General features: G+C 42.6%; 1 protein-coding gene across 2 annotated transcripts in view; it reads left to right on the forward strand.

Moving 5' to 3' along the window:
* pde4a (phosphodiesterase 4A, cAMP-specific) overlaps nt 1-7,708 on the forward strand; it is a 63,724-nt gene extending 56,016 nt beyond the window's left edge. For both annotated transcript variants that reach the window (XM_080448476.1, XM_080448477.1), the window contains 8 exons: nt 198-361; nt 2,176-2,274; nt 2,700-2,864; nt 3,801-3,900; nt 4,814-4,968; nt 5,369-5,491; nt 6,162-6,344; nt 7,129-7,708. In XM_080448476.1, coding sequence (XP_080304602.1) covers nt 198-361; nt 2,176-2,274; nt 2,700-2,864; nt 3,801-3,900; nt 4,814-4,968; nt 5,369-5,491; nt 6,162-6,344; nt 7,129-7,680 — 1,541 coding nt within the window. In that variant the 3' untranslated portion in view covers nt 7,681-7,708. The remainder of the gene's footprint in view (nt 1-197; nt 362-2,175; nt 2,275-2,699; nt 2,865-3,800; nt 3,901-4,813; nt 4,969-5,368; nt 5,492-6,161; nt 6,345-7,128) is intronic.
* Nucleotides 7,709-12,532: the final 4,824 nt, after the last annotated feature.

A 12,532-nucleotide genomic window follows, 5' to 3' on the forward strand; every position in this document is an offset into this window, starting at 1 on the left:
AACACTGAGGACTTTACAGTTTATATTGGGGTTCCAGAGATAGATTTTCAGGCTGTTACGCGGCCTTCAAATCTTGATTTTAACGTCGGACCACCAAGTCAATTAATATAAGACGGGGGTCCGTGGCCACGTGTATTGAAAAGGTTGAGAAGCACTGTATGTATCTAGCATGACACCTTCATCACTGACCCCTGCAGATCAACAGAACGACGTGGAGATTGATTCGCCCACCCAGAGGGAGAGAGAGAAGCCCATGTGTCAGATCAGTGGGGTGAAGAAGCTCACTCACAGCTCTAGCCTGCCCAACTCCACCGTACCGCGCTTTGGCGTCAAGACCGAACAGGAGGACGCATTAGCGAGGGTACATGACTGACTGCATCATCAGCTGCACTGGAAACTATAGGGCTGCAACTATCCATTGTTTTTGTCTCCGCCACGCCGAAAGGCATGGCCGAGACTATGTTTTGCACCATGTCCGTCTGTCCGTGTGTCCGTCCGTGTGTGGTTCTGTCTGACCCACGTTTTTCACATGGGCCTGTTATAATGGTGCCGCTATAACAGGCAGATTCTTGTTTTACCTATAACTGTACCAATCTGTGTAAAACTTTGTATGTGCACTCCCTAGAAGCCAAGGAAAAACCTTTGCCCTGCATTTTTCACATCTGCCTTTTATAGCGCCACCAGGACACCACGACTTATGTAAAACAAAACAAAACACCGCGGAATTTCACGTAAATCAGTACACATGATCTCTATAGTCATGTGATCAGGACGGATCTGTTAGATTTTTCATATTCCATCCTGATTGGCTAAGATAGACATCTAAAGTTTGCAGGAGTGGCCTAGCCTGGCTCCACCCCCTGAATCGTTTGCCTCGCATTCAGGGTCTGGTGACGCTGTCGAAGGCGGGTGTTTCTCGGTTGAAAATCTGTACGACGAATCGGGATCGGGATAATCCAGTATGAACCAATCGCCAAAGAGTCTTTGAAAAAAAAACTTTGGCCACGCCCCCATCTCAGAAATCGGCTGCATTGAGAGGGCTTTCAGACTGAATAATGGAGTGAAACGAAATGAAAATTCAGGCTGAGTGTAAAATACTGCAAATCATGAACGCAGCGCCCGATTGCGGTGAAACTTTGCACGCACATTCGCACTACGTTGAGGAACAAATGCCACCCTTTTAACATTGCGCTATTATAGCACCACCAGGAGGACGATTTTTGCAAAACATTTCTTTTTATATTACTCCTACAAATGTATTCCAAACATCATGCAAATCGGTACACATTATCTCTATAGTCAAGTGATTAAGACGGATCCGTCAGATTTTTCTTAATCCATCCTGATTCCGAACATTGTTGGCCCACAATAACCTACTTCACCTGGTGGAGACCTGTGCTCCGAGGAGCACTTGTTTTAGTCTTAGAAATCATTCTCTTGGCGCAGTATCTGCCCACCACCGCGGAGTCTAGGGGTTCGAATCAACGTGGTGCATCTGGCTTCGTTGAGCGTCTACGGACACAATTGGCCCGTGTTCGGGGGAGGAAAGCCAGACGGGGAGGGTGATATTTGTCACTGCACGTATAATCCTACATGCTGAGGGCGGCACCTGTGAACGGGGAGTGTTGGGTGGGAAGAGTAGGACGTCCTCCTGGTGGGGGCTCCTCACTGGCAGGTGAGCCAGTAGGATACAACAGCAGTGACAACACACAGGAATGTTTGTGGATAGGAATAGTATAACGACTAAATTGGGGAGAAAAGGGATTTTAAAAAAAACTAAAAAAGGGGCTAAAACATTCTATTCATTACTTTTTTGATTAATCGAATAACCATGACGAAGAGTGGTTTAAAAAACACGACTAACTCAAGTCTGAGTACCATTTTTTTAAATTAAGAGATTCTTTTTCTGCCCTTATTTGGACATCCCAGTGTACAGTGACAGGAAACGGAGAGAGACATGTAGCAAAGGCCATCAGGCTCGGGAATCGAACCTGCGGCTTTTTGCTACTGTATTTACTGTACTGTCCTGATGATTTTATAAAAAAAGATTATTTGTTTTTTATAATCAATGAAATTGACTAGTTGATTACCTGTTGCACAACATGCACCTGTATACATACACTGGACCAAACCTCTTAGTTCTTAACTTTAATGTGTTTTCTGTTGTGCTGGCAGGAGCTGGATGACTTGAATAAGTGGGGCCTTAATATCTTTCATGTGGCGGAGTTCTCTAATAACAGACCTCTCAGCTGCATCATGTACGCCATCTTTCAGGTGAGTAATGAATAGACTGTGTTAATTTAATGTGATTATTACTGTTTGCTGCTATTCAATGTTAATGACTAATTCAAGTTTAGTGTGCTTTATTCAACGTTTCAAGGTTTTCTTTATGTTACATCTTGTGTACATAAGAGGTACATAAGAGAACACTTATTTTGTTCTGGTTCTACAGACATTGTAGCAGCAGCAATAATAATAATAATAATAATAATATGTATAATGTTATAATACAATATAATAATAATACACATAACACCAAAGAAATTAAAAAAGGAATAATCAAAGAATAGCAGCGGTATTAAACCTTTTAAAACTCTTAGTTATAAACATCTCTCTGTGCCAGCCCTTGGCATTATTTAGGTGACCATAGGTGACCATATTATTGACCATGAGCCTGTGGTTTCTGACCCTGTCATTAGGAGCGGGATCTATTGAACACATTTCGGATCCCTGTGGACACCTTTGTCACCTATGTGATGACCCTGGAGGACCACTACCATGCCAACGTGGCCTACCACAACAGTCTCCACGCTGCTGATGTCACACAGTCTACGCACGTACTCCTCTCCACGCCGGCTTTGGATGTAAGATACTCTCGGAGAAGAAAGACAGCTTAAGCGTCTTGTTACAGTATATGCAAGTACTCGCGTACACGCACACCAGCAATGCCGCACAGTAAAATCCAGTGTTCATTTATCCATTTGGGTCCATTTGGTTACATTGATGTACACTCTCAGAGTTAAAGGGATATTTCACTTTCAAAAAAACTTTTGGTCATTTTATCGTCTACTCAGGCCTTTGTGAGCCCCCCCGACAGTTTTTAAGTTGCTTGATTCAGTATTTAGATATTTGATATTCATTTTAACAGACACGCCCCCTTCCTATACAAACCCATTGTAACCCAATTTTAACCATGTTAGATTCATCAAAAACACCCGTCCTTGGTTCTGGTGACTCACCCTGCCCTCCTAATGCGTGAGGGGGCCGTGTTTTTCCGATCATTTTTTTCATTTATTTTATTTTATTTTTTTATTGTATTTTATTTTTTAATTTTCCCAAAAAAATATTAAAAATAAACGAAAAAAGTAATTGAAAAAACACGCCCCTCCCGCGTTTTAGGGGGGCGGTATTCACAACGGCCTGAGTAGACGATAAAATGACCAAAAGTTTTTTTGAAAGTGAAATATCCCTTTAAGTGGATAGAGAGGCCGTCGGGGAATCAGAAGGTCACCGGTCCAACCCTCAGCTCACCCAGTTTGTGTGTCAAAGTGTCCTTGGACCTCCATCAGAGCCATCTGAGCAGCCATCAGCAAGATGAAGCTGTAAAAACAATTACCCCTCCCCCAGGGAAAAGAACATTCTAAATTAGATTTACTGAGTAGTGGAATGTCATACTAACTGTGAAAATGTAACGTGATGTTTGCCTTTGAGCTGAAGGGTTTAGGTTAGGCGCTGTATTGTAAAAAGTAGTTTGTGACGCAATGACACAAGTGTTCTTGTTTGGTCTCTGTCACCGATAGGCTGTGTTTACTGATCTGGAGATACTAGCTGCATTGTTTGCTGCTGCCATCCATGATGTGGACCATCCAGGAGTGTCCAACCAGTTCCTTATTAACACCAGTGAGTGCAAAGGATTAGCTTATTTCATCTTTATTTTATTTTGTATTGGTATTATTCTCTCTTACCTGTTTTACTCTTACTGCTGTTGCTGTTATGACACCTGAGTTCCTCACTTTCAACTTGGCGTTCCTATGTCACTATAGCTGACCTTTTCTAAATATTTAAGGAAATCCAAAACATTAAAGAAAACAAATTCCCAATTATCAAAGACAGTGAAAAAAGTTGACTATTTTCACCATTCCTGATTTGATGAAGTATGATGATTAAGTATTTAGGGCTTGAGTGGTTAATGTCTTTGTCGCTCATTGTGCTTATCAGTGCCACATATTTGGCCAAATTAAATGCAATGGCCTCTGTGATTTTATTGTGATGGATGGGGAGATGGGTTGTGCAATGTTTTTGTTATATTCACCCTTGTGTAATGGTGAGTAGACAAATGCAAGGTGCAACAGCTGTCAAATAATATGTTTGAATTAATTGCTAAATTTCACGGTTACATAATTGCTTAATCGTGAAACAAAATCACAATTACGATTGATTTTGATAAATTGTGCAGCCCTATTACCTCATGACATTTGCAGAGGCAATTTTGGATTATTCCTTTATTCCTTTTTTTAAATATTTTGTTGTTTTGTCCATGACACCGGCCAGCAAGGCACCGTGGGCATACAATGCCAAATTCAGGACAGTCATGGATGAACTGCGACAGAACATGCCAGGAGCCTAAATAGCAACACCGCTGCACCGCGGGCTTCAGTGTATTATTTGTGTTTGTTTTCTAATTATTATTAAGTCCTGGTTTGTCTTTGATATTTTTGAGCAGTTATTGTAATTAATATTAATGGCACAGCACGACATAACCGTATGATCATGCTCTGATCCTGCTGTGTTTTGATCCATTTGTTGTAATCAGACTCAGAGTTAGCCCTCATGTACAACGATGAGTCAGTGCTGGAGAACCACCACCTGGCTGTGGGCTTCAAGCTGCTCCATGAGGACAACTGTGACATCTTCCAGAACCTCAGCAAGAGGCAGAGACAGAGTCTAAGGAAACTTGTCATTGACATGGTGAGTTTGTCCCTGCAGCTTTATCGCATCATGAAGAAATATAACCAACCCCCCCCCCACACACACACACACACCTCCCTCCCTTCTGTCCTCACTCCTTCCTTTCTTTCTTTCTCTGTCCCTCCCCCGCTGCCTTCCTTCTTTCCTTCATTCCTAATTAATTAGAATTACCCCCTCCCTTCTTTCTCCCCCCTGCTCCCTCCTCCCTCCACCCTCCCTTCCTCCTGTGTCCCTCTCCCCCTCCTTTCCCTCCTCTCTTACTTCCTTGCATTTGCTTTTCCCTCCTTCCTTCCCCCTCTTCTCTCTTCTTCCCCTCCCTCGCTTCCTCCCCTCCTTCATGTATTTCTCCCATCCTGATTTTTGGTCTGCATCGTGACACTGAGACCATGTTTCCTCACAGGTCTTGGCAACAGATATGTCTAAACACATGAGTTTGCTGGCAGATCTTAAGACAATGGTTGAGACCAAAAAGGTGACAAGTTCAGGAGTGCTCCTGCTTGACCACTATACTGACCGCATACAGGTGAGTTGTGACCTTTCAAGAAAAATCCTTACCTTCAGCTGGATATACACAGTAAAATCCTCAGTGTTCATTTGTCAATGTGTAACTCTGAGTGTACAAATGGAACCAAATGGACCCGTAAACACTGAGGATTTTACTGTGTATGCCTCTCTGTGCAGCAGGCAGGTTCGACCTACAGTATGTATACAGTGGTTGCATTGTGAATGGCTGTATGTTACCTGTGCAGGTGTTGAACAGCTGTGTGTAACCTGTGCAGGTGTTGAACAGCTGTATGTTACCCATGGTGCAGGTGTTCAACACCTGCACCATGGGTAACACAGCTGTAGGTTACCCATGCAGGTGTTGAACAGCTGTACCCATTGTGCAGGTGTTGAATAGCACGTTTATAGTTCTTCTGCAGGTGTTGAACAGCTGTATGTTACCTGTGCAGGCGTTGAACAGCTGTATGCTACCTGTGCAGGTGTTGAACAGCTGCATGTTACCTGTGCAGGCGTTGAACAGCTGTATGCTACAGGTGTTGAACAGCTGTAGGTTACCCATGGCGCAGGTGTTGAACAGCTGCATGTTACCTGTGCAGGTGTTGAACAGCTGTATGCTACCTGTGCAGGTGTTGAACAGCTGTAGGTTACCCATGGTGCAGGTGTTGAACAGCTGTATGTTACCTGTGCAGGTGTTGAGGAATATGGTCCACTGTGCTGACCTCAGCAACCCTACGAAGCCTCTAGATGTGTATAGACAATGGACAGATAGAATCATGGAGGAGTTCTTCAGACAAGGAGACAAAGAGAGAGAGCGAGGGATGGAGATCAGCCCCATGTGTGACAAACATACTGCATCTGTGGAGAAGAGTCAGGTAAATATTCAACTCAGAATGACATATGTGCATAGACGCACACACAAGCTCATGCACGCGCGCACACACAAACACACACACACACACACACACACACACACACACACACACACACACACACACACACACACACACACACACACACACACACACACACACACACACACACACACACGCACACACACACACACACACACACACACACACACACACACAAACACAAACAAATATTTGCATATGAAGCAAGGTTATTAAAGTTAACTAAAACTAATTAAATATATACTAGATAGATATTTTTTTATTTGAGTTAACTGAAATGAAAATAATAACACAGTTTGAAAAATATATATAATTAACTGAAACTGTATTTAAAAACTAAAACTAACAAAAATCGTAGACGAAATGGCTTTAGTTAGCCTATTATTTTGGGTGGATATGAAATCTATGCCAGTTTTAACCGTAAATATCCGCAATACTTTTTTGGACACTTTTTAATCTCGCCCCTGATAAATACCCCATACTACAATAAAAAACTAAAACTCTGAAACTAATAAAAACAAAACTAAAACTAAGCTTTTTCAGAAAAATAAAAACTAAACTATTACTGTTAGACTTCTGTCTATAAGCCCAGAAGCCTAATATCTCCATTGGAGGATTCTCTTTTAACTGAGTGGCAGATGTTTGGTTTCCCATGCTGGGGATTCGGGTTTCACGTACATGCATGCCAGCTTGTTTCTGTGATGGATCAGTCAGACCAGCCCTGACCTCTTCTTTCTGTGTGTAGGTGGGCTTTATTGACTACATCGTCCACCCACTGTGGGAGACGTGGGGCGATCTGGTGCATCCCGACGCCCAGGATATCCTGGACACTCTGGAGGACAACAGGGACTGGTACCAGAGCACCATGCCACAGAGTCCATCGCCATCCCCTGTGCAGGACAAGGAGCTGAACTCCTGCATTGACAAGTTCCAGTTTGAGCTCACCTTAGAGGACACCACCGAGGGGGGACCGGGTCAGGACGAGGACGAAGGCCACGGCCCCACGCCCAACCACGTGGCACAGGACTGCAGTCAGGGGGATGAGGAGGCGGCTGAGAAAACCGTGGTGGTGGAGGAAGAAGAGGAGGAGGAGGAAGACGTCATGGCAGAAGTGGAGAATGAGGACATAATAGAAGTGGATGGCGAGGTGGCGATGGAGGTGGAGCAGCCGAAAGCACAGCGGCTGGAGGCGGGCGTCGCCGTGAAGGAGAGACTTTCTGACACGAGTCCTGTAGAGGAAGAGGAAGAGGCGGGTGAGGAAGAGGAGGATTCTTCCTCACCAGCTGAAGACACATGAGTTCTGCTCCTGTGTCTCTCTCCCCTCACTTTCCACACACACACACACACACACACACACACACACACACACACACACACACACACACACACACACACACACACACACACACACACACACACACACACACACACACACACACACACACACACACACACACACACACACACACACACACACACATTCTCTTGATCATCCTTTTGGTGGTCAAATAAGAAACTAAACGAGGACAAATGAGACTGCATTGACAATACAGACCTTTAAATCTATTTTTCAAAAAAGAAAAAGACAAAAAATGGAATAAATTAATATTGCTTCAAAGACAAGTTATTACACAGCAACTGTAGATTCGGAGGGGTGACGAGTCCTTCATGCTAATTTTCAAAAAGAGGAACTTGGGACTATAAGAGGAGATTTAGGAGATCCTTAAAAGTGATTTATACTTAGCTGCACAACGCTGCTTGTAGATCTGCTATTTTCAGTGTGCAACACGGCGCGCAATCAAGTATAAATCAGGCATTAGTGCTTGGCGAGTGAAGAGATCATAGCACTCTGGAAGTGAAATGAAATGCACGCACGCCATCACATGCAAGTTCATTCTTGATAGTTGATGCACATGCTTTGTTAAAAATTACGATAGACATACACGCTCACACTCGTGCATGTACTGTATGCATGCCATCCACGCACTCCCTTCTCTCTGGAATACACACACATGCACACGCACACACGCACACGCGCACACACACACACACACACACACACACACACACACACACACACACACACACACAAGCATGTGCGCACAGTCGCATACACTCATGCACACACGTCAAACACATGCATACTTTTACTGCTGCACTTGCCCGTGTGTTTGTGTGCGTGCATATTCATGGGGGTGGTGGCAGAGGGGGTGGGAGTAGATGAGTAATGAATCTCTTTGGAAAAAGCCATTTCTTAAAGGAGTATTAACTAGTGTCATTCAGTATTAGTAGTTCATTTTAGAATCACAACCGGAACTGTTCTCCTCAGAAAAGCTACAGTTCCAAGTGACCTTTTTTTCTATTCCTGTCGGAAAGAGTCAGAGGAGGCAGTGGAGGAGGAGGAGGAGGAGACAGGAGAGCGGAGGACGTTTAACGAAAGGAAGATGCTGCGATGAAGGGACCCACACCCGGGTCCCACACCCCTTTTTCCCTTTACGAGGAGTGCTACTGGTGCAAGGCGGCTCTGTGCCTTTCTGAAACACCGGCTTCCTGGATGGAGCTGTTGTGAAGCAATGCATCATGGGACAGGAAGCGTCTACTTTTGGATTGTCTGTCGTTACAGATCTATCCTATTCCTTACCATTCATGATGTAGTGGAGTGTATGTCGACACATTTGGTTTCTGTGGTGACATATTTTCTTTTACAGCTGTAAGTCTTCCTATGTTGCTCTTCTGGTAATATAATAACTCAGAACTCTAGATATGGAGCAATCACTACCACCACCGCCACAACCACAAGGACCCTCTTTTTCCTTACTAATAAGCCATGTGATGCTTTGAAGCATATGTTTTGCCTATTTTCTATTTACCAGAGTTTCTAATTATGCGTTGAGTGGCTATGGAATAATTTCATTAGCACAGCAAATTCTCTCATATGCCATCTGATGCCATCTTACGCTGTGCGTTATTATGTGTCCTTGTGCATAATTCTTACCAAACATCAATGGAGGGAGTGCTTTGAAGGGAAGCAGAGAGATAGCTTGTGCAGGGAGGAGGGTTACAGGGGTACAGAAAATATCAGGGAGGCAGAATGTGAGGGGAGAGTGGAGTAAACTTGGCCAATAGGAGGTCTGGCTGGCTGTCCCTAATCATCCTAGTTATGTTCAATGCTTTTTTGCCTTAATGTCAAATGCAGGATACATACCTGCTAGTATGTAGATTTATGATATATTAGATATCCTAGTATGTTTCTATCATGCCAGTAGTCTTCTTTCTGTGAGTATTGGTATGTCTATACACAATGTATCGAGCAGTGTGAGTGGAGACAGAAACGTTTCTGCCAATTAGTCATGTTGCTGCATTGCTGTGGCCAACATAAAGAATGTTTTAATCAGAACGGAGGAACAAGGACTATCATATACGTAGCTAGTAGCTACACATTGGAATCCTTACAAATGGATAAATTAACACTGAGGGTTTTACTGTGTACCTGAGAGGTTGCAGATTAAATAAACCATTAACATAATGATATAGTGGGAAATGTGGATAAACATTTTCTCTGAGGACATTGTCTGTTATTGGAACTGAGCAGGTATCGGCTTGTCAGCACCATGGAGTTGACGGTGCGCATGTTTGTTTGCACGTGGGCTTCTTCGCATGAGTGAGTGACTGAATGACAGAATGAATGAGTGAGTGAGTGACTAGTGGGAAAAGACAAGTAAGACATCGCCATATACTGTGTGTCATTTGTCCACTCACTAACATCACCATACAATGAATGATGTTCAGGATTTTCTCAGCACAGCTTCAGTAGGTGTCGGTTGGTCTAGACATTTTTCACAGGGTAAAAAGAAGACAAATGTGGCTGTTTTGAAGGCAAGCGCTAGTTTCTGCAGGTCAGCAACTGAGCTTATTTGATGACTCCTATGCGTAGTTTGACCTGCTCTGTCGTTGGATGGAGCAGAGCTCCGGGGGCCACACCACCTGCTCTGTCGTTGGATGGAGCAGAGCTCTGAGGGCCACACCACAGGCTCTGTCTTTGGATGGAGCTGAGCTCCGGGGGCCACACCACAGGCTCTGTCGATGGATGGAGCTGAGCTCCGGGGGCCACACCACAGGCTCTGTCGATGGATGGAGCTGAGCTCTGGGGGCCACACCACAGGGTTCTACCAGGTGGAATGGGAATCCAAATGACAAGATTCCCATATCAATGCATATGGGGCCTTATGATTTCAAGATGTTATGTTATGTTTTTGTGGCTTCACTTTATGTCATGAGCTATGAAAACATATTAATATTTAATTGCCATACTAACACAATACTGTAGCGATTGTTTCTTAATAAGAAATTATTCAATTGATTAATTGCTGCCATTCTTTTTAAAATGAAGAAGAGAAAACCATGGGATATATCACAGGTCTTTTCTTTGAAGTTTGTGTACAGTTTATTTTTGTATCATTGTTGTGGACAGTCGGGAAATTTAACCATTTATTGATGATATATCTATAAGCATTATCACCCTTGTATATAGTGTAATATTGGATTGTAAATTATGAATTTATCCCAGTCATAAGAATTGACAAATAACCACTTACGGTTGTTGAGTGATTTGAATCACTTAAGCACTGCAGGCCACATCCTCACTTAAGTCATTCTCCTGTCAGTCTCTGTCACTCAACTTGTTGTCATTTGTCACATTTTTAATTGTGCACATTTATTGTTGAAATAAAGAAAATAATATTTGTACCAGCACTTTACTTTAGCAGGTTGTGAGGCAGAAAATGTGTTTCAGGTCGTGTACAGTCTGTGTTGGACATTTGGTCATTAGCGGTCACACATTGATTACATTCCATCAGGCCAAGTCCTAAACACTCATTGTGCAATAGTCTTGTGTTAAACCCTGCCCTGTTTATAGACACATATAACAAAAGAATTATTCTCTATTAATGTCCGATGCGAGGGTATATTTTTGACTTAGGTGGATTAAGTCACATGGGATGTGATGTGACTCCGTGAAACTAAAGTGAATAATACAGGTTGGGTCCTTTAATGACTTGGCCATTGCTAGAATGATCTATTCTTAGTAACTTTTATCACTAGTAGCCTGAATGTCAGTCCCATGGCAGCCTAACTAGTTAGTTCCCACTATGGCTGCGATCAGGTTACTTTGTCACTGACTGACTCCCACTGAGAATAATTCTCTGGGCTTTAATTCATGTGTTTGATCACAAGCTAGAAAGATTATATAAGTGGGGTAAAAACACCATGAAATGATTGTAATATTTGTAAATTATATTGCTGTAATGTGTAAAATGTGTCCAGTTATTTTTTATTATATTATTTTTATGAAAGGTTTTCCTCTTGACATAGCTGAGGTGTCATTTTGTGAATAAAGGCATTTAATAAGCAAACATCTATATATAAAACAATATTATATATCAGTATATTTTCTTTTATTTCACTGTTCAGTACTGTAAAGTGTGTTAAGATTACAAATAAAGGAAGATTTTTTATATTAAACACAAATATCCTGCTGCATTTATTTATAGCCTAGTTTTATAGTTCAAAATGAACGAGTTAATCAAAACTGCTTCATAAATCATAATATGAATGTGGTTATTAACAAATCAGTGTGTTGGTTCTTGGTTGACTTTGGAACTCATAAACACTTTATTGCCACAATGTAGGCTCTGGTTTAGTTGCCAGGTTCTCAATATGTGGTCCAGGGACCCCCAGGGGTCATTGAGGAGTTATGGGTCAGTAACGCTTAAGTCAGTGGTTCTCAATCTGTGGGTCGGTCCCCACATGATTTTGTGGGGGTCCCCAGATAACAGTGAAGTGACAATTTAAGGACAGCTTTCTGCTTGGTGTGGACAGCCCAGTCCTTAACATTGAGGATTTACAGTTTAGAGATGAATTAGAGATTTTTTTAAAAGAAAGAAAGATGGTGATCTGTGGCCTAATATAATACAAATCAAACTGAGGTGACGTCCCTTGAAAGTATAAAGTTTGAGAATCACTGACATAGGCCAAAAACACATAGGACACTTTATCAAGACGTGATAGTGGTATTCTGGTTGTTACTTCTAATATTGTTGACAATGACATGTTATGTTGTAAAAGTGGGCTTATGAGAATGTGGCCTGAAC

Source organism: Gymnoscopelus braueri (assembly GCF_963280865.1).
Source record: "Gymnoscopelus braueri genome assembly, chromosome: 13".
NCBI classification, from domain to species: Eukaryota; Metazoa; Chordata; class Actinopteri; order Myctophiformes; family Myctophidae; genus Gymnoscopelus; species Gymnoscopelus braueri.